Source organism: Melospiza melodia, chromosome Z (assembly GCF_035770615.1).
Source record: "Melospiza melodia melodia isolate bMelMel2 chromosome Z, bMelMel2.pri, whole genome shotgun sequence".
Lineage (NCBI taxonomy): Eukaryota > Metazoa > Chordata > Aves > Passeriformes > Passerellidae > Melospiza > Melospiza melodia.
The window spans coordinates 37689959-37713347 of record NC_086226.1 but is presented as its reverse complement, the minus strand read 5'-3'; the positions used below and the strand labels follow the sequence as shown (position 1 = coordinate 37713347).

At 37.6% G+C, this 23389-nt stretch overlaps 1 protein-coding gene across 1 annotated transcript in view; it reads right to left on the bottom strand.

Moving 5' to 3' along the window:
• Positions 1-23389, bottom strand: part of HOMER1 (homer scaffold protein 1) — an 87297-nt gene that overhangs the window by 16793 nt on the left and 47115 nt on the right. The window contains exon 6 of the mRNA XM_063180499.1: positions 6029-6185. Coding sequence (XP_063036569.1) covers positions 6029-6185 — 157 coding nt within the window. The remainder of the gene's footprint in view (positions 1-6028; positions 6186-23389) is intronic.

Below are 23389 nucleotides of genomic sequence, written 5' to 3'. Positions count from 1 at the left end.
GTGTAATTATCAACCAAGGGTTGAATCTTCATAAATGCTAGGTGGATTGTCTGTATTAGGAATCATGGACACAAAGAGAGATTAAAATATGTGCTGGGTTTCACAATTCTTCTTCTAAGAAATGCTCTGATAGCCTAAGGCGGACAACACATACCATTTCAAAAGTAATAAAGTACTTATGATGGCTGAAATGGATATTCGAGGGACTAAAATGTAGATCTGAGAAAAAATTCCCAACATATTGTCTGAAATAAAATGCTTGTATTTTTTTCCATTGCTATCCCTAATGCCATGCAAAAAAGTGGTCAACTATTTTCATTGTAAACAAGAAGTACAAAGCTGCTATCTAACCACATGATAATTACAGTATCTTAAGGAGAAGATTATACTTGGTTAACTTTTTTTCTTAATCAATCAATCAAAATTTATTCAAAGCTAAATTTGAATTGTTCAGTACGAGGGACACAGTCTTAAAGGGAGAATGACAAGAGATAGACATCAAATGAAAAAGGTGAATTACCAGAAATTTTTTGGATCAGAACTCCATTCATAAATTTCTTGTTAGTATGTTTTCTGTAAAGTTCCTTCATATTTCCACTCTTACATAAAGTTCTTCCTTGGGCATATAAAACCAAACAGTTTTCTACAGTCGTCACAGGGCTGCTAACAAGACTTGTCAGCAAATATGAAGTCCATGGCATGGGCTCCAACCCAGCAGATAAATTCATCACATTGCAATTGCACGTTCAAAAGTTAGTTTTGGCTATTCAAGTATCAATGTAGCTGATGGAAATGTGGAGGTGACTTCTAAAAGTTCTGCAAAGATTTTCTGAACAGATGGTTTATACAGCACTCCATTTTTTTTTTGACTTTCACAATCCTTTTACAGACTGTTGTTCTCTTTAAGTGACATGGAAACAGTCCAGTAAAATGACCATGTTTTTATTTTGGTATGCTCAGGCAATTTTTTAATATCCATTTTAAAAATTGTTTTAACAGTATGAAAATCACAGTCCATTATTTGTGAGGTGATTTTAATAACTACATAAGATATCTCACATTTATTTCATTCATTGAATGAAAGAACACAATAGCCTAATTTTTATCTTATGGGAAATTTTTGAAAAATAACAAGCTAGAATTCAAGAGTTTACCTCTCTGTTCTTTCATGACTACCCAGGAGCTTGATCACTTCCCTTCATCTCTTTTTATCTTAGGCTTCTTTTCCTGAAGATGAATGATCTTCAAGGACTGCAGCTCTTATTATTATGCACTGGTGTTATTACTTTGTGCTATTGCCCAGTGTCATAGGATGATTTACTTAGCAGATAGCGTGCATGAAAAAAATTAATCATTTTCTTTTTTAACATGACAAAGACAGAACTGTGGGTTACTTTCCATAATTTATATCATCATTCAATCTTTTCCTCTTTGTGGTAGCAGGATTAATGTTAGGGCCCATGCTATTCTATTTGTCTGAAGCAGCTTACTTCAGGGTTTTTCTTTCTGTTACTGAGCTATTCTAAACTCATGAATCCCTTTTGATGTCAAAAAGCTATGCAAGGTGTGTAGGAGTGCTCACCAGCCCCATTTAAGGGAAATTTTTTGTTGTTTCTGAGCAGATTAGAGAAGGCTGAGAGCTCCAAGTTAAGCTTGTGACTGGGCATCACATTTTCCTAGAATTATCTCTTTGTATTTGAGAGGTAAAAATCCATACACCCATTTAGCAAACGTCTGAAAAATAAACTGTCTGATAAAATATCAAATACAGTGTTTCTCAATTAAGCCTAGAATGTATCAGGAGAAAGCACAACACTTTAATTTATTGAGAATGTTTCACTCAGCCACACTGAATCTGTATTATGCTTTATCTCAGCTCTAGGCATTATTAAGGCAGAGAACAAATGGAAGAAGGAAGAGAAAGGCCTCAGGGAAAGCAAACAAATGTAGGTTAACACAAAAAACTGAACTGATAAATGAGTAAAACTCAGAGATGGCCAAAAAAGAAAAGTGGAATTATTTCAAAAGTGCAACCAAAATCACAGAAAGAGAAGCAACCTTAGACAGTTTCCTTAAGAGTGGAACTCTTACTCTCCATGCTTTTGTCTCTACAAGAATTACTAGAAAAAAGGAGGACTATCTTTGAGTTGTGGGAGATTGAAATTGTTAATGGGTCAGCACTGGCAAAATCACTGGAGGCCTTTTGCCAACTATAGCGAACTGCAAAGAAGCAGCTGTTCATCTATGACCACCAAAGCCCACCCCTCCCCAAATATACCTACTAACTGGAATTTGGATTGTGACTGGAACTTAAGATGAAGGGGGTGCTATTGTCCAACCATTCTAGGGGGATGGCTGGGGAGAAGAATGCATCCACAAGTAATACTGGAAGAGAGACCGGAATGCTAAAGTCACAAACATTCAGGGGGCAATCTGCTGATGTGCAAAGTACCCACCCAAGTGCAGAGGGCTGCCTGGGCAGTGTCAGGGACACTCACATGAGCCTGAAGGAAGCTCATCTCTGCTGATGGCCAGTGAGCTAAACTGCACGGGCACAATAGGCCAGCTGTAACAACAGTGAACCTGAGCATATAAAACTCATGAAATCTTTTGAGTTTTGTGGACTTTCCCCACCCCCGATGGACCAACATCTTCAATTCAGACAACACACATCAAAATTATACGAAGTCTCATTTCTGGAGCCAGCAAGGGGGGTTGACTATAAATCTTTCCTTATTTGCCCTTTTTTTCTCTTTCTTTTCCTTACACATTTTTAAGTGCTATTTTTATACTTTTACATTGCTATTTTTCTGCAGATAATAAGAACTAAACTGGCTACAATTGGCTGTTTGTCTTTTCAACTAAATTATTTTAAAAGAAACTGTGTGCATATATATACACACATATGTTTACAGACACTGACTATTCAGTGTCGTTTCACTCTAATCTGCCCCAAGGTATTTATTAAAAGAACATGGGTTACCCTTGTCTTCTACAGCAGGATGTAATATAAACTTGATATATAATTTATACATAATCTCAGGTGAGATTGATTCCAGTTTGGGGAATATTTTTTGGATCAACTGCAGCTACATGCTTATACAGAACAGATAAACTGCACAGAAAGATAGCACAAGACAGGGACTGAACAGTGCTTGCTACCACATTAGCTGTAACCAGAAGTCTCCAGATCTGCCATTTCAACAGCATATTTTTTATTTGTATAAGAAAGAAGCATCTGACTTGCAGTTTTTCTTTTGAAGAGAGGCACTAATTCAGTTTGAAAGATCAGTCTCCAGCATGTAGTTTAGAAGAGTTTTTGTATTGCACTGCACTGTATGGTAACAGATGGAGATCGAATTTTTTTTTAACACTACATACATTTTTTGCTTAGAGAATTTAATTCTTTGGGTTAGCCAAGTCTATATATTTCTAAAAGCAATTCCAACAGAGGGCACTACTCCCAATGAACTACCCTATTGTAATAAACCGGCACTCCCAGAGAGAGTTAGTAACAGAGTGTTTCCATATTCTTTGTGAAATATCAACAAGTCCTGAGGTCACAGGTTACAGAATGACCTAATAAAGGCATTTAAGCAATGAAAAGAGCATAGCGTAGATAATACCCTGTTATGGATTTTGTGTTTCCTCAGAAACACAAATAACTGCAGGAAATTTGCTCAGAAAAAGTTAAGAAAAATCATCAGCTATTAATGAATATAGCCTCAAAGACTTGATTAATAACGTTAAATGTAGTATCAAATAAAAGCAAAATTAAATGCCAAAAACTCCCATATTCATTAATTTTATTTTCATTAATTTAATTTTTCAATAAGAGATTTTAAATAAGACTTGACTGAGAGTGGGAGTAACATAAAAAAAATAAAGGGATCTTTGCCTGTCTTGTCTGGTTGAGTCTCCCAAGACAAACACAGCTGCTGTTGTTGTGCATTACTTTTCTTTCTTAGGTAAGGATTTTATTGTCTCAGCTTTGCAACACAAAGCTGAGACAATACATTTTTTTTAGGAAGAATGCTACCTTATTATGTCCACATTTAGCAATGAGTTATTCACTATAAAGCCTATCTAGTGTTCAAATTCACCTGAACATTTGCACTGTTGTAACTTTAATACAAGGCTGTAATTTAAATAATTTTATCAACTGTAACTGTTACCATCTATTCACAAACCTGGAGCACAGGCTGCAACTCCCACTTTTCCAAATGAGAAGCTTAAATGAGATGACAGACAAAGTGGCAGTCTCCCTCTGTACAAACACACATTACAAGCTTCTGCTTGACTGGAACACTTCTGAAGCAAAGTTTTGTCAGCAACCACCAATTTCTTGAACTGAAAGCACTTTGCAAAAATCACCAGTCTTAATTACATTTCATGTGTTTTGTCCAGTCAGCTATGGCACACAGAGTTACAGTCTGTTGGAAGTTGTTGTTTTTCCTATCAAATCCTTTGCCTGGGACTTCAGGAGTGTTGTCTGCAAGTCAGTCTAAGTGTAGGACATCCCCAACAACCTGCCATTTCCCTGAGCTTCTTAAACTGCAGGGTCTTCCTGTTTGTCTTTCACACAGGTTAGGAGTAGCCCACTGGATGAATACAGGATTACTCTTGGGACTACATGAACAGCCTCCAGTTAGACAAGTCCAGCATAGGTCTGAAAGATGGATTTTGCAGGACTTGGCTGTAATTGCCATATCTTATTTTCTATAGGTGACTACAGCATTCAAAATGGAGAGATCTGCAATATTCGCCCTTCTTTTTCAACATATCATGACACTTATTTTCATGCATAAGATTACAATGGTTTAGTTTGGGTTTTTTGCAATTTTTCTTAAATAAGTGTCACAGAATCATAGAGTGGCCTGGATTGGGATGGATCTTAAAGATTATATCATTTCAACCTCCCCTGCCATGGGCAGAGACACCTTCGACTAGACCAGGTTGTTCAAAGCCCCATCCAACCTGGCCTTGGACACTTGCAGAGATGGGCATTCACAACTTCTCAGAGGAATCTGTTCCTGTGCCTTACCATGCTCTCAGTAAAGAATACCTTCCTAATGTCTAATCTAAATCTACCACCTTTCAGTTTGAAGCCACTTCCCCTTGTACTATACATGCCCTTGTAAATAGTACCACTCCAGTGTAAAGTACACCTCCATGATTTTTTCTAAGCTAACCTTTATTAATGAAAGTGATAAAGCTTCATCTAAGACATCTCTTCTTCACACATGTTACTCATGCCTTCACTTTGGAGAGGAATATGCCCTTTAGCTATGAAAAATTGATATGGATAAAGGTTGATAGACTATACAATACAGAGAGTCATATGTGAAAAGAGAAGCAAAATTAGATATTGAATAGTTGTTTTCATAACTTAGACTTCAACCTTGCATGTTATATTTCTCCCTCAAACATTGTCCTTCCTTTCTTCCCCCATTGTGAACTAACTTCTGGTTTGCCAAATGAACTCTGCAAAATTTGTAATGAAGGCAACAGGACCCAGACCCTTCTGTGTGAAAACAGGAGCAGATCTCTACTTGCATATAGTGACCTTGTGTTTGTGTTGTTCAGAGTCTTTCCTGTGCAAGATGGAGGGCAAGCTCCTCATCTTTGTTTTATGAGGGCATTACAATAAGGTTTCTTGAACTTAAAAATTCAAAGTCAAGCTTCTGAGGGCTTAAATGCAGAAAGGACTAGACTTCAGTGCTATTGAGAATGTAATGAAACAGATGTGATGGCATCAAAAAAAGAGTTAAAGCTGCCAAATAAGTCATAAGGTTTGATAACTTCTTGCAACAACAACCTTTGCGGAAAAAGAACTCCTACAAAGCAAATAATTCCAATTGGAGGAAATGCTTTTAAGAAAACTGGAGGAAATGCTTTTAAGAAAACCACTAATTTCTGTCTCGAAGATTAAACCTGAAGCTGCAACAGTAAACTTGTTTTACTTGAAAATGAGTGAATACAGTCGCCATTTCCACCTCAAGGATCCTGGCCATTTGCTTTGACTTACCCGCTTATGAAGACGCTCTGCTTCCTCCTGATATGCAGCAAGTTGCTGTTTCCATTGTTTCACGTTGGCAGTGGACTCCAGCAGGGCTGCTGTGAGCTTAGCATTATTACCCTTGAGCGTGGCCAGTTCTGCCTCCCAATGCTTGCTGATTGTCGAACTGCACAGACAGAATGAGAATGGTCAGAACTCTCAAATCTCTTCCTTTATGCTTCTTAAATGTCTTATAAATTTTCTTTTAATATCCAGAAAAACGAGAATTACACAAAAAATTATATAACAACCAATAACAATATCTGTTTTGTATATAATTATATACAAAATAAAACAACTAAATGAGAATCCAACTGCTCAAATCATCAAAACTATAAATTAAGAAAGTATAGGTAACACCATTATTGGAAAAAAAATCTCCTTTTCCCATTCAACAGGGTGCATTTATATATAAAATGTTAAAGATCATGAAACCCACATAAGTTTCACAAAAGCAACAGCATGAAATTCGAGAATATTCATATAATTAGTCATTCTTTTAATATATGCACATTGAATGGAAGTGCTTTTTCAATCCACTACTTTATTAAATGTGTTGTAGGAAAATATTTGTTATCAACTTGATTAAAGAGAGTTAATCACGTGCTTTGGAAGTGCAGCTTTGTTGTCCTAAGGAAAGCCTTCCATTTCTGAAATATACTTTATTAAACACCATATTTAATTTGTTCTTGAAAATTCAAAGATTTTGAATTTCATAATACTGTTAATATTTTTTTCCTCACTAATATGAGCAAAGAGAGTAGAGATCAAGTAGGATGGATATACCACTGCTTTACTTCAAAGTGGAAGCTGATGTTGAGGTTTACTGAAGCAGTCTATAGAGGAAAATTCCTGCTTACGATTTAGTTGCTCTCTTGGCAAATGCAGGGTTTTAATTTTCACAGTAGTTAGTTTGCCATCATCTGCAGACCATATCTTTACACTCAGTATGCAAGGGAAAAGTATCTCAGACATATCAGGTGAATGCATTATATGCATTATATGCAAATAGCTCATTAACATGCACTTGTATAATGCTAACAACATGTGAGTTGCACACCTACATGGACAGTACATGCAGAAAATCATTAATTTTGTTTCATTAGCTCACTATCAGAGGCATCAGTGAAAACCAAAAATCTATAACTCTGACCAAAATTATATCCTACAAAGAATTATTATATAATTACATATTTTAAATATATCTCTTACTATTATGAAATTAATTACTATTTTGAATGCAAGTTTACAGATTTATTTGACCTTTGTACACACGTATAATGAAATATTTTGCCATTTCATTTTGTCCACTTGGTTTCTTTCTTCCACTTCCTGCATATGCAAATTCCATCCCATCAAAGCATATTTCAAAAACATTGACTCCTATAAATGCTCCTTAGGTGTTCAAAATTAATCAGATGGTGGGGAACATTCATTAACTATTCAGACCACATGTTTCACTAATATATTAGATCTGATTCCTCCGTGGTATAGCATTTCCTTCCAAATAGTACTTTGTCCCCTTGAACAGGAATACAAGTTTCTCCAGAAGAGGAATATGCTCTAGCATATAATGATACAACTAATTACAAGTTCACCACTGGAAATTTTAGATCTTAAAGGACTAAACTAAAGTAGTTATGATCCTACTTCCTCAGGGGACACAGACGCACATATTCAACAACATAAGCATGAATTTCTGTGACCATGTTCACTCTTCTGTTCCTCTAATCAGATTAAAGTTTCACTTACATTAGCCCAGAAGATAAGCAAACTGTATTAAAAGAATGCTCAAAATGTCTAGTTTATTAGTATATTCATACTCCTCTCCTGATGTTCTGATCTGAGAACAGCCAATCCTGTAGTTTTATACAAGTGAGCTCCATTTAGCAGTCCTGCAGGACTATTGGCTACTACTAGCTTCTAGGAAATTGTTTACACATGAGACCGATACTCTCTTACGAAATGTACCTTACTACTCATCTTTGCCCTCAGAAGATATACGCACACAAACTGATGTAACACAGCTGTATCTCAGGCAAAGGCTAAGAACTGTCTGATTCATCATCCAAAGAACAGAAAACATTTTTTTTATCTATTAATGCATATATCTACAATGGTACCCACTAATCCATGAAGAACCCAGAAGTCAGACTCTCAGGTAGTGATGAGCAATAATGTGAGGGTGATTTGTGGTGTGTATCACTTTCACCTTTGCCTGGTGCCCCTACTACAGTGTCTCCCAAGAAAATAGCCAGGAGCATTTCCTTGCATAAGGAAATGTCAGTATGAAATATGAAGCATGTATTTTCTATTACTGCTACGGTTACCCTAGTTCAAAAGCTGTAAGGTTTCTTTGGATCTGGTTATTCTTCAATTGGCTATTCTCAATAGGAATGCATCAGCATTATCTCTCAACTGTACTCTTTTTCCCTAAGAGACCCACAGAGTTGGCAGGAACGTTCTGCTGTAATACAGGTTTGACTTGCATGTAGCATATACTGGGGTTTTTTTGCTACGAATAATTGTTACTGTATCTTCTACAGATTGTGCTACAGTCTCACAAAATGGAAACACTTTAGTTAAATTAGTCTAGTTCTGTATTTGGTAATATACAAAGACTTCCTAACTCTTTAGATTTATCCTTTCTTCTTAATGGATATCATACTGGGAAACACAGTCCCAAGGGTGTGGATTTTTTTGTTTCACAAAATAATAATTTGATCAAAATAGCCTGTAACCAGTCCTGGCAGTTTTGACTTTCTTTCCTCAAATACTTTCTTGAGATTAAAAAAAAAAGAAAGAAAAAGGAAAAAAAAAGGAAAATAAAAACAATAAAGAAGATAATGAAATTATGCTCTGTGGATTAGCTTAGTTAAAACTGGATTTATATTAATTACTTTAGAACCAGATAAAAGCACACTTAGAGCACGCTGTTCTTAGGTTAGGCTGAGAATATCTGCACTGAAGCTCGTATCTGTAGAGCTATTACTGGTTCAAATTTACCAACCCTTCCTGAGAAAACACTGGGAAACATATGATTCAGACACAATGAAATTGTCCCTTGGAGGAGGAGATGCTGAGACTAGCCCCTGTGAAAGTGAACACAGAGATCAAGAAGATGATGGACAAAGGGAAAGGTCCCAGAAACTGCTCAAGCATGTAGCTGGAATTTTGATGGTGGAACAGGTGCACTACAGTCCTTTGGGATAGGTACAGGAGAGCTGCACGTACTCTTTCTCTCTACCTTTTACTTAATTCCTGTCTGGAAGGCTTGCTGCTAAAAGGAATTTATTGTGCCCTCACTGCATTAGATTCTGTCATAGAAAATACACACAAGTTGTCTTAACAGTTGTAAACACTTAAACCTAATCTGAATCATCCCTCATGTGCTTTGAGACTATGTATTCTACAAAGCACTTAAAATATGTACACTTACTCAGTGATCACACTGATCCAAACAGTAATATCTACCAGAGCACTTTCCAGCTCTGCACTGTTGAGGAAAGCTGTATATAGACGCTGAGGGACACAGAGTCATACCCACTTGCAGTCTTGTGGGGCAAGAATTCAACCTGCATACATGCTTGTGTTCTTCTGAAAGCCATCCATCCCTTTGCTGGCAGTGTCACAATTTTAACAGTTATTTCTTGAAACCTGTCAGAATTAACATCACCGACTGCCTGACAAGCCCAAAGTTTCAAGACAGTCCTTCAAAAAAAGAAATATTCTTAACACTCTGGCTTGTTGCCTGGTTTTCAGCATGAAAAACTACACAAAAGTTTTTAAAATACCCTAACAGAGAATAAAGCCTGGTCATTTCCCTTGGGAAACTTCAGAACATCTGAAAATGAAAGGACAAGCTGTTTTGCATGCATTCCATTGGTGCCTAATACAAGAGAGAGAAAGGGATCCTCTAAAGAATAACAGCAAACCATGAGTTTCATGTGGTCAACTACCATGCTAATTAAAAAAAAAGAAAATAAAAGAAGCTTTCATAGCAGAGGATTTGGTCTCCCAATGACAACTCTTCATGGGATTTCAAGTGCCCTTAAGTGAGCAAAAGGCCAAAACTCTCCTGAATCTCCTGTCCTTCGTTTTGGCCACAGTATCTGGTATATGTGTAATATTAGACATGTCCACAGTCAGAACACCACATGGTGCCCCACTGTCAAGGCAAATGATTCAAAATGAGTTTTAACATCTGTGACATCATGTAATTCAATCACTTTCACAAAACACTCCTAGAAAAATGGCTGGCTGGTGCCACTCCACCTAACTGTGATACCCTCTGAAAATTGAAGTAGGAGTCAATGATCTTCCTTCCATACATTTAGGCATTCTGGCCAATTAACATCAGGCCAATCTCCTTTCTCACTAGGGATTAGTTACAAGCCCAGTAAGTCACTGAGGAATTGCTTTGGTATCTGTCCATCTGTGACCTGAATAGTGTGCCAGAGGCTATAAATGCATGATTATCTTTCTCTGCAAAGTAGGTCACTTAGGGAAAATTAATCCGAAAAGCTTCAGTCACCACATTTAGCCAGTTGGAGAAGGCTGGCGAAGGGAAGGGGGGATAAGCACACATTGATGAGCTCCATTCAGAATGAAGTTATTTTGAGAAACGCTTTCATGAAACAAAGAAACAAAAGCACTTCAAATTATGTTTCTGCTTTTTGAATCATTATTGCTTATTTGCTGCTCACTTAGTTGAGTGGAGAACCAATACTGTGAAACATGGTTTAAGGTTTATTTCAGTTTTTTATCAATAAAATGTGAAAAAAAAAATCTACTTTATTAATATTTAGGGGTCTTAATATTGCATTCATTGCATAAAATTGATTAGTTTAAAATTTATTCTATAGCATAGTCATGGTTTCAAGAAACTACTGTTATTCGAGAGCAGGTAAATTATTTTCTTCAGGTGTCACTGCAATCTGCTTTGCAGGTGTGGGGTGAGCAATCCTGTCTTGGGACAGCAGATGTAAAGAGGAATTTAGCCAAGTAAGAATGGAGTACTTTCAACAGAAAATGCGGATTCTGGTATAATAACGAAATCCATGAGACTTTACAAACAGAGCACAGTCCTGGTAGCAGCTGCCTAGATCATAAATAGTTGGCATGCATTGGAAGCAGCCCAAGAGTCTGGTGGAGTGAGCATTATCAAGCAGAGGGAGTGGTATGTCAACCAGCTGGTAACAAGGCATTAACTGTGCTGGCAGCAGGGAGTGACCCCTTCTGACAGCCGGGCTGGTAAAGCCTTACAGAGCAGCTCTTCATGCTCAACAGGGCACGGGCATTGTCAACCATTTGGTTCTGTTGCAGTAGCATCTGAGAGAGCCAGTGAACACAAGGCATCACTTCTTCCCCTTGGAAGTGTAAGGCAAGTGTTTGCACTTCTGTAAAATTCCCTGGTACATTTGGAAAGGAATCCTGCAAAAGGTCCTTATGAAAGCCCCCATGTCAAATAAGCTCCAGCTAATGCAGAAAGCTGTAAGGGCAAGATCTCTTCAACAAGCTATGCTTGCTATTGCCGACACTGAAATGGGGTGACTGCTTGATTTGATGGAATTGTTGACTCTGCTGGTACAGTAAGGGGTTGCAGCACCTCAAGGCATTCCTAAAAGCTCATAAGAAACCTCCTCTCATTCATGCTGAAAATGAGACTCAAGCGCCTCAGCTTACATCCTGATGTAGAAGAATTTTTAAACAAGCAATTTGGGAATTACACCCCTTTTTGGAGATTTCAATAAGCATTTACTGTGGCCATCTATTAAATGTCTAAAACAACTTTGTGATTGAAAGGATTTAAACCTGATGGGTTCTGGGAGTTTGTGCCCTTGCTATTCCAAAGCACCATAAGCCTTCAATAATGATATGGAAATCTCTCCCTCTCCCTTGAATATTCAAAGCAATAGGGAAGAGAAGGAAATTTTATCTTCTATTAAATTATGGAGGAGGAGGAGGAGATCTACAATGAGCCAGAAGCTGAAGAAAGAGCCATAGAGGATACCAGGTTCTATCTCTCCACTCCAGGAAGAGGCAAGAAAGAAAGGGTGTGAGTTGGTCTGCCATTTTTGTCTTCCTACAGAGCTGTCTGCTTGAGGCATCTAACTCTGAATTTATGTACATGTGGGACAGAGTCGCCCAGTTAAATAATTTTAAAAACAGCAAAAGAGGGGAATCTACACTAAGAACAAGAGATTTTGTAAGAGGAAAACATAAGACACAGAACAATTGCCTCTTCACAGCCACTGCTCACTGTCTTACATTCAGCTGTGATTAACCCTACACATGCAAAAGGAAGTCTTACTTGATAAACTGGAATTTATTAAAAAAAAAAAATCTTCTCAAAGTTATAATCCAGAGATAATTACCAGGAAATCGCTTTGAGTTAAATATTTTGAGTGCGGCCAATGAAAACTAATTAATATTCAAAGAGATCCTTATCCTTAATTAGAGTATTCAAAATAATTTTTAGCAAAGGAGGATAGGTCCCCTGGGGAGAGAAGGAAGAATATTAACAGAGCATGAAAGATCTGTTCTTCCTTTTGGGATAAGGAATATCTACATGATCTCAGTGGAGTTACATCAGCACAAAACCAGAGAAACATGGTTGTGAATCAGCTCATAGCAAAAGAGATGAAGAGGCCCTTGAAGCACATTGTACTTTAAGTGAGGTGCCTAATATCAAAGCCACCCTGCAGGAAAGCAAAAAAGGCAGCTGAGTGGATGAAATAAGAAATCAGCAGATGAGAGAATTATGTGTCCGGGAGTCTCTCATTCTGTACAAATATTGAAGGTTCATCCCACTCCAAGACATGTTACTTTGTTTTGCACACACCTTTGTTCAACCTGGAACCTCAATATGCTTGAAGTCCCAATTTCTATATCAATGTAGAAGGCAAACACAGAAGTTTTTTCTGCAAATCTGGGCAGCTACAATATATGGAGATAGAACAGATTTCTTCCTCAAGGTGTTTCACATAGCTTTCACCTCTGTTTAGCCTATCAGCTTGGCCAGCCTCTTGACTGGACTCTCAATCACCCAGAGTACCCACGCAGCTCATGGACATAAGACTTGCCTTTCCAGTTCTGTCACAGGCAGTACTGCTCTTAGGCAACTCCTGTACAATGAGCCTTATCAGCTCATTGAGGAAGGATCAATAGTTTTGTGGACTTATTGGGTGAAAATGACAAAAGAAGTTGAGTAATGATAGACTCTTTCCATTATAAGGAAGACCACTATGCAATGGAAATGGGTGCCTATCCTATTTAGCTTCCACACTTGAAGTCATGCTCTGTATTTTGTTATGCAGCCTTTATTAATCACAGGGCTATAGAAACCACCACAACACAGACTGCTTTATCATGGAGGAATAGACTGGACATGAAACTCAAATTTTTAACATAAATACCACATCCAGTAACCCAGCATTGTATGCCTGCAAAAGGCAACAAAGCCAGAGTTAAAAATGGCAAAGTATGTGTTCACTGCTCATGGAAACACTAAGAGTTAATAGAAAAGAGGAGCTCTTGAAAGACACTTCACAGGATATTAAGACAAAGTTAATGCTTCAGCAACAATCTCTAGTCATGCAGGACTTGGGTCCCAGTCCTGATCCATGTTAAAGGAAGGAACAAAGTTTCCTGTACTGCGTGTTATTGTACCCTGGATGTGTTTACACAGGTAACATTTAAACTCTGATTCTTATTTAAATTATGCTGTTAAGCACAGAACCAAGCATGATTTTGTACACTGCATCACAAAGTGAAAACCCTTTATTTAACCTGAACCAAGTCCCTGATCTCTCTGAAGAGGCTAAACTTCTGATTTTATACTTTTAGAAAGACCTTATTTTTATCAGTAATTAAATTTTATAAAGTAAACAGAATTTGTTATCTCTTTATGAAGGCCACAGAGTAAAAAGAAAGCACATTAACTCTTTCTTATAACTTTAAGCCATTTGAAAGCACAAACATGGCTAATTAATTTCTAATTTCTAAAAACCTAATTTCTAGGTTTTTTGCAGTAATCATTAAAACCTTACTCACCTAACAATTATCACATATTCTGAAAAAGTGAAAGAAGAAATTTTCCTTGTCCCCTTATAGAAATAGCATATTGGTGTTGTTGGAAGTAATTTACTTTAGATCTGCAGTGTGTAACTGACACCCAGCAAGTACACTGAACAGTAGGCATAATTCCTTGCTGTTGCTATGGTGCTGAACATTTTTAAAATCAACAAAGTTTTTTAGGAACTTACATCCTATTTTCTGAAATGAGTAGGTATTTGACTGCGAAGAAAGTAAAATTGACTCTGGCATTTATGGCACTTAATCACTTTAAGAAATCAATTAGATGATGTGGCTAGCAGCAAGTCAGATACTAGGACATGGTAACCCTGACACTAAAAATGATCTTCATTGTGGAACTTATCTGTACACACAAGAATTTAAAGCAGTTTAACTCAAATTCACTGAATTAGTATGGATTAATTCTGCTAGGCCCATGGCTAGGCAAAATCCCAAATTTCTTTCAAAAATCTGCTAATAACAATAATTTGTGTGTGCACTGAATCAATTTGCACTCTATCAGCAATGTAGCAGAATAGAGTATTTGACTTTCCTACGCACCTCTTACTTGGCCTGTCTTTTATTGAGTGCTGTTTAGATTTTAACAGTTTCACTGAACTGCGCTCTCAATTACACCTTCAGTGAGTTTTTTTGTTACAAAAACACTGTGCTAGTGAGGACAAGAAACAACTTTTTTCACAGTGACCACTTTCTCCACTTAGTAAAATAGGGCCAAAAGCCCTAAGCTTCCAGAGGTTGTAGGGACTGGGGAGTTTGCACTCTTCACAAACTGCCCTACCCAGTGACGCCGGGCAAAGGAGATTCTAAATACAGTTTGCCCGTGGTCACGTTTAGCACCCTTCCATCTTCACAATCTTCTAAGACCTTATGGGATCTGTAACCCTTCCATTCCCACCTGAAACACTCCTGGGCATGCAGTGTTGATTTGTGTTTTTGTGCAAGGAGAATACCACTCAAGTGGATGGCAGTGAAGCCCTCTGATCACTGCAGGTATGTTGGAGTGGAAAAAAATGCCATACAAAACACAGTAACTGTGCCCTACAGCCACAAGGACACTGAACAGGTACAGAAGAGGAAGAATGAGGAAACAATTCAGCCCACAGACCTCAGTGCCAAGGCACATTTTATTTAGTGGTCTAGATGAGGCTCAGAAGGTTTTGCAAGCTGCCGGTTGATTTTACAGGACACAGCTCAGGTTTTCAGCTCTGCAACAACAGAGTGAAGACAGTAAGAGCTACTCTCTGGGCAACCACAGCCACATGCAGAGCAATGAGCTGGCTGAAGAGACTTCTCCCAACCCTGTAAGCCTGACATAAACCTCACACAAGTAGTGGAGATCCTCAGCACAAGCCTCTGCCTGCATTTATAGGTGCTGTCACAGCTGTAACTGGAGCGTGTTGTGCCTCTGCTGAAGATGGAGCAGCTGTTACAAGTGGTTCAATGTGAAAGATTTATAAATGTCTGGTTTAGCTCTTAGCAGAACCTTCTGTTATTGATACCACAGGATGGCTCAGCATATAAGACCCCTTAATGCTGGATCCCATCTTATTTTTTATAGCGAACGCTGACCTCAGCAGAAGACTCAATACAGCTGCTGGGCCTCACAACTTCACTACCAGCAATAGAAAGGCATATTTTTTTAGAATGACCTACAGAAATGGTTCTATATCATTTGCATAAAGATTCTGATTTATGGCTACTGGGCCTCCACCCAGGTACCTTAGGAGCTTAGGTTGTCTTATGATATCAAGTAGTAACTACTGGTGCAATTCATTTTTGCACCACAATTGGCAGTTTGCTTATCTCAGTAAATACAAAGACATGCATTAATCACACAGGTAGTGCCAGAGATGGACTCTCATTTGCATGCTGACAACAAAATAAGCTTATTCCATTAAGGGAACTGAAGCTACATGGAGACATTGAAAATTTAATTAAGTTTCATTTATCTCCTATGGTAGCCAAGCAATTACTTAAGAGTCAATAGCCTAAATATAAAGTCCAACCTAAAGCATCTATGGAACTCTCAGAAGTACAAGCAGTAAGTAGCATGATATGATGACAGTAAAATATTTATTGACTGCATATGTTTGAACAAAAAAAATCACAAGTGAGTTGTAACACATGCAGATACTGCAAGCCATATTTTTTTCCATTCCACTCTTTGAGAGAATGGAAGTATTACATTTGCCTTGTTTAAACCAAATCTGAATCCAAGAAGAGACTATATTACTTGCACTATGTTGATCCTAAAGCCAAATTTCCTGAAATCTAGTTAAATTGATGAATCAAGAGATTAAATTTAATACATGGGAAGCCTCTGATACTGATACTTTTCCCATTAACTACAGTTTAACTGTAGGAAGCAGTCCCTATGTAAGTTTCTCTCCCTAATTGTAAAATATCCCATTTTTAAAGAAAAAACTAACATGGCACCTTTCTTAAGAAACTGGTAGTTAATAGTTCTTATTTACTCAGTCTAGACTAAGTAATTTTAGATTTCCTTCATCTTTTTTTTGGAATAATGAAGATGATCAGGCTCAAGAATTCAGCTGGAAGGTAAAATATAATAATTTATAGATCCATTCTTTCCAATTCAACACTTAATTGATGTAACAGTTTCCAAGAAGAATATAAAGCTTGGGTCCCCTCTTATCTCGTCATCTCATCTTACTTAACTCACTGCAACCCAACAGGGAAAGAAGGAAGTTGCACATGAGTTTTTCTAGTTGTGAGCTCACAGATAGCAGAGCAGAGACTGAACTTTCATCCTTTCATCATGAGGCTGTGCCTATGTGCCACATGTCATCATGTTTGTTTTCTAGTATTGCAAGCTCTAGTTCACTTTCCCTGACAAGGCCTCTAGACAAGAGAAAGGGTAGGGCAAACACAATGATGTGAAGATGTTTAAAAGTCAGCTTTCTTCAGCCTCCCACTATGCTGATCAAAAGCCCAGCCCAAATAATTCCTAAAGTGCCAAAGAATAATCAAACCAAAATACTAAAACTTCTGGAGAGTATAAAAGGAAGGTACTGCACGATAGGTGCGATAGGTGTTGTCATGTAATTACATTAGTTTTACATTCCAAAGTATTTCCTAAATAAAGTGCAGGTAACTTGCCGTCATACACAGTGATCAGTTAGAACACACTTCACACACATAGGAAATTATTTTGGCTATTTTCTTAAAATGGGGCCAAATTAATCTGAGTGTATTACCTACATGCATTTGGCTTCAGACAACAAAACCCTATTTTTCTGTTTGCATTATAGTGAAAAGAAAAATCCCTTTTATTTTTCTTCCTTTGGCAAATTACTAGAGCTGAATAATGAGTAGAATTCAGTCAATTCACTTTCAGGGTTTTGGTTTGGTTTTGGTTTTTTTGTGTGAACAATGTTATTTGAAGAAAATGACTTCTTAATTACCTGTGGGATTGCAGTCTCCCAGAAGAATGGTTTCCACTACTCTAACTTTAATTTAGAAACCAAACTCTCTGCATTTCATATCAGAAAGACAGAACATCATTACATCACAGTGCCATGGAGTAAAATCAGCAAAGGTTACAACTGTTGATTGTTGCTGATCAGCAGATGTGGACCACTCATAATGCTTTATTATTGTGTACTTGAGAAACCAGAGTTCTGGACATTCCAGATATTTTATTTCAACATGTTCACACAGCTCTAGCTTCATTTGCCAAATGGTTTACAAGCTGATTAAAAAATTCTTATATTCTAGTTCATTGCTGATTTGTGCCAACTTAATCCATTACAGACAAAACTTGATGGCTGTTTGGTGTTACTGTGAAATACTCTTAAACTCAAAAAGATAACACATTAAGTACACATTTTTGACAGACAAAATAGTTGTGTTTATGTGTGCCTGCCCCTAACCTCTACCCATGTTTGCTAGAACAAGGCTGACACTATTGATTTCCCATTTCCAGGGGTCTGCCTGCTACAATGTGACAGAAAATCAACATGACACAATTATGTTTAACCAAACGACTTGTTCAGGTGCAGACTGAATGCTGTTTGCACATTTAGAGACGTCCTGAAATGGCTTAGAGGGAAGCAGCTTTGGCTGTTTACCTGATCAATGAGATTTTACTCTATTCTTCTTGGGGCTTACACTATCTGGACAGGATCCTTAACCTGGAGGGTAGGGAGAGCAATTGAAACAGTCCATCAGGGAGCCATGGCAGGGTGACCGCAATCCCAGGGAACATCACGCTGTGTTGCCTCCATAGAATACAGAAAGCAATACTGTGGATTGCAACACTGCCAGGAGGTACAAATAAAGGCTGTATCTGGGAAAGAGGGTTTAGTGAATTAGACCTGTCTTCAGCAGGTTTAGATGTTTAAAAGCTAAGTGAGGTTAAGTATCCCAACATGGCACTTCACCCAGTTTTAGGTGCCTCTCTAAGAGGAAAAGCATCAGGCACTACAGAAGCCCTTCAGGTGTTATTTTTTGACCTCATTGTCACATGGATGCGGAAGAATTTGCTCCACCAGAGAACCCAGGCCACAAGATCCTCCAAGAGAATTACTACCTTAATTACTACCTATTAATTAATTAATTAATTACTACTTATCACTAAAGAAGGGAAAAATCTTTAGCAATCCTAATTCATTTGACAAAACCAAGAAACTTATAAAGTATCATATAAGTAAAACAGCATGGATCTTTTGCCTTGGACTTGAAACTAAGCTTTTAACTTCATGTAAAAATTAAGAGCTTCCCGTCCTTGGTCCACTGGTCTTGCAGGGATGTAAAATGATCCCTCAAAGGATATATATATCTTACATGCATGCATACATACATACACACACACAAAGAGATTTTATGCATTCCAGATACATTCTAGAAAAATAACATAGTTGAAAACTATTTCTTGTCTAAGTTATTAATTTAAACATGAAATATTCCTTTTAAAAGGAAATCATGTTAGTACTCTTTTAATGTCGAGAGTTTTCTAAATGGCTATTGTCTTTTTTGTTGAACTTTTGCTTTCTTTCAAGAAGTGGACAGAGGTAATCCATTTCATTGAATCCTATCAATAAATATCTAAAACCAGCAAGTGGCTTCTTCAACATGATCTCTTTGCACCACACAGACAACTGTATGTTGGCTCTGAACTGGTGAAGTTAAAAGGCACAACAAAGGCACTTGTGCACCTGAGAATGAAAAATATTCCAGGGATAGAAGTGTTCTTGAAACTCCATCCTATCCTCTCTGTTCTGTGTAACCACTGGATGACCCTGTATGAGCTCAAGGTACAGTTGTCAATTCTGAAGATTTACTCTGGCATCAGAAAGGTAGCAAAGGAACAGGAGCTGCATTCACATCTCCTGAATTCACACACTATTTCTGCCTCCTCTTAACCCAGGCAGAATTTGGTATAGCAGCACTTCTACCTCACATTTTCCACAAGAATAAAATCATAACTGAAGCCAGCTCTCTTTGCTTTAGCTCATTGGAAGTCCACATGGCCTTCATTAACACCATCTAAGCACTTTATAAATGGCAAAGCCCATGGATGAAAGAATCCATGTTGTGTGTTTCACGGGAATCCACAGCTAACATTTCACCAAGACTCAAAGTGGAAATGTTTCATGACTGAAGATGTTTGGCATCTTGTAACTGTGGTGCAGTGTACACTTTACACTCAGATGCAGTGTGAATTGCCCTCTCATATACCTAATACATCCCATATCGTTTAGCATATATTTAATACTATCCTCATCAATGACATCACAAATAAAATTAAAGACTGGCTCTTAAGCTTAAATACTTGCCGAAGATGGTGCTAGTCATCCTCTTTCTGTTTTCAGAATATATCTGTTGTCCAAAGAAAGAGAGCAGATAGGAAGGGAGTAATACAGCAAATTCTAAAAAGAATATAAAAATCCATAGACTAAATTGGTCACTTCATCTTTAACATAAGGTATTAAAGGATGAAGTTCCATTTATTTATTTTTGAGAAAAATTAGTTCTACACTGTTTAAAGAATAGGAATTAATTAGTCTTTCTTTAATATTGTCATTATAGTTGTTTGTTTATCATAATGTCTACCGGATGGCAGTGAAACCATAAAGACACAGTCTACATAACTTCAGAAGCAGGTATCTATTTATATATGCAGCTTCTCATAGGAGATGTGCACGCACCTCATGATTCCTGAGTACACCTCAAATAATACAGGAGGTAGAATAACTTGTTGGTATCAGTAAAAAATATCCAAACTGATATATCCATCCAATGGAACTTCACTTTTGCTAAAAAGTGTATTCAGCTACAGGCTTTCATCTTATCCCCTCTCTCTTTTAAAAAAAAACTTTCTTCAAGTATTCTACTGGGTTTGGCCCCACTACCCAAAAAGTGTAACATACATCTTGTCTCAGAATAAATCAGGCAGATAAGGAACAGCAACACAGGGAAGTTTCAAAAGAACATGGGAGGAGGTCAAACAGACACAATACCTGGTGCAGGGTAGAGGGGCCAAGGGACTTGGAAATGTAAACACCCTACAGGTGAAAAGAGCTTCTAACTGAAAGATTCCGGGTTATTTTATTTGTTTTATCATAGAATCACAGAATGGTATGGTTTGGTTTGGAAGAGACCTTAATGACCACCTACCTACAACCTGTCTGCCATAAGCAGGGTCATCTTCCACTAGATTAGGTTGCTCAGACCCCTGTCCAACCTGTCCTTGAACACTTTCAAGGATGGGACATCCACGACTTCTCCAGACAGCCTGGTCCAGTGCGGCACCACCCTCATTCTAAAACATCTGGGTGAAGATGGGTATAAGATGAACAGCTGGAGATGTTTCCTCATTAACACATAAATATTCAAGAAAGTATGGCCTCGGGGAGGCAGGTTTATGTAGACTTTAAAGGAGTAAGCTTTAAAGCTGTATTTTGTAACTATGTTGTTGCTATGAGTTGGAACATATTTTAATACAAAAAACTGACAAAAAGCCAAGTTTTGTCTTGCTGAAGTTTTTTTAAACATGTTTTGAGCTTGTGAACTTTGAACTCAAAACTTTTTAGCAACACTTGAGTTTCCTTTAATAAGGGGTATGACAGAGGCATTCTTCCATGACTACTGACTGTAAAATGCACAAATGCATCTGATTTTACTAAAAAAATCAAAGTTAACATGAAGTGAACCTTGGGATGAGTAAAATACACAAGAATTGAAATGCAATTGCAATGGAGATTGTTCTGCACAAATGTTCAATTCTCTTCAATGTTTTTTTCTCTAGAACCGTCTAACCTTTTCAATAAATTCTATGTAAATGGAAATATGTACGCTGAAACCAAAGACTAGATTATTCTTGCACTTAAGAGAAACACATCATAATGACAGAGTCAATTTAGAGACAGAAAACAGTAAATTAACAAGTCTGGAAATGTTTCTTTAGCATTTGCCTACCCATACAGATGGTAGCATAAGTGTTGTACTTTGTGTTGGCACAGGTAAGGGGACTCGAAACAAAGCAGCTACACAATAGCTACTATGAGTCTTCATTTTCTAACATACACTTCTGACTGACATAAGACAGGGTACTGAAGGGGTCTCTTTGCTGAGGCAAAGCATGTGTGTGTGCAGACAGGTGTAAACTGTGTGACACTCTTACCTGCAGAAACAGACTGCCATAGAAAAGTCACATTACAAATAGTCCAAATTTCAGGTTCTAAAGAAAGTCCCCAGCTTTTTTATCAATAATTAATTCTAGGCTGAATTTACAGGCATGGGTGGTTCATGTTATGTTGGTCTTGAAATACTTCCATGTAACTCCTTTCCTAGTCAATGAAGAGGAGATTGCGATGTTTGAGTGATCAGACCTGGTGAAAAATGTGTTTGTCCTGAAAAACATCCCCTCTGTCTTTCTCTTTAAAAAGGGCTTCTGTTTTCAAGATCAAGACTTTTGGAAAACCCATTGAGACCCAAGAGATCAACAGCCATGTGGTTGTTATGGCTTTTTCTTCCCTGGCAACTTCAGGTATTATTGGCTTTCTGGTTTTGTTCCTTTAAATGGGAGGCTGAAAAATTCTAAGTATGCAGTGAAGTTTCCAATGCAAAGAAAGCATGACATTTGTTTCAAAGTGCTAAGTCCTTCCACAGATGAGTTTCAAATGAAAAGCAATTCTACAAAATGACTATTTCCTCTCAAAGCTTTTTGTTTGTTTGTTTTCTTGGAGAATAGTGTGTTGAGACCTGCAGCATTTCTTTGATGTATCTGTTCTCTTTTATATTAACAATAATTTTCAGTCTTGAAAAAAAAATTTAAAAGACATCCAAAAGAGATCTCTAATATATTATAGACAGGACTTTGGTCTACTTCATGGTGCCTCAGGGAAGTTCAATTTTGTAGTTTATAAAATTATAAAATGACAGAAGGCTAAGAGTTGGAGGGAACCTTAAAGACCATCTAGTTGCCCCTATGCCATGGGCAGGGATACATCCCATTAGACCAGGTTGCTTAAGGCCGTGTCCAGACTGGCTCTGAACACAGCTGAGGTTGGTGCATCAACCTTCTTGGGCAACCCGAGCTCCAGTACCTCACCAGATTCAAAGGAAATAATTTTTTTTCTAATATCTAACCTAATCTCATGTCTTTCAATTTGTACCAATTACTCCTTGTCCTAGCACTACAGCTCCTGATGAAGAGCCCCTCTCTGACTTCCCTGTAGGCTCCTTCAGATACTGGAAGGTTGTTTGAGGTCTCCACACAACTTTCTCTTCTCCAGGTTCAACAGCCACAACTTTCTCAGTATGTCTTCATAGAAAAGGTGCTCCAGTTCTCTTAATCCTAATCCTTATACACCTAATCCCTTCTTACTTTTTGAAAGGTTTCCCATAATGACATGAAACAATATCAAAAACAGTGATGGAAGGAGGAGTAAAGAAGACATGAGGTATGAACTGTCTACATAAGATCTTCTAAAACTACGGTTTTAATGCTTTTTGAAAAGATGGTGGCATGCTTAAGCTTGCAACTCAAAATCCATCCAATTTTAAAAATTATATGTACAAATTGTACCATGTACCAACCTCACAGACACTGCTTACAAATTTAAACAAGTATTCACTCTGGCATCAAAATGCACAACAGAAAAGGTTTGTTATCCAAGTAAGCTACTTGGAAAATCTAGAATAAAGAAGTAGCTCCTCTACCGCTGCCTAAAAGTTACAAAAACAGGTGATTTCATGCTTAAGAGTAGA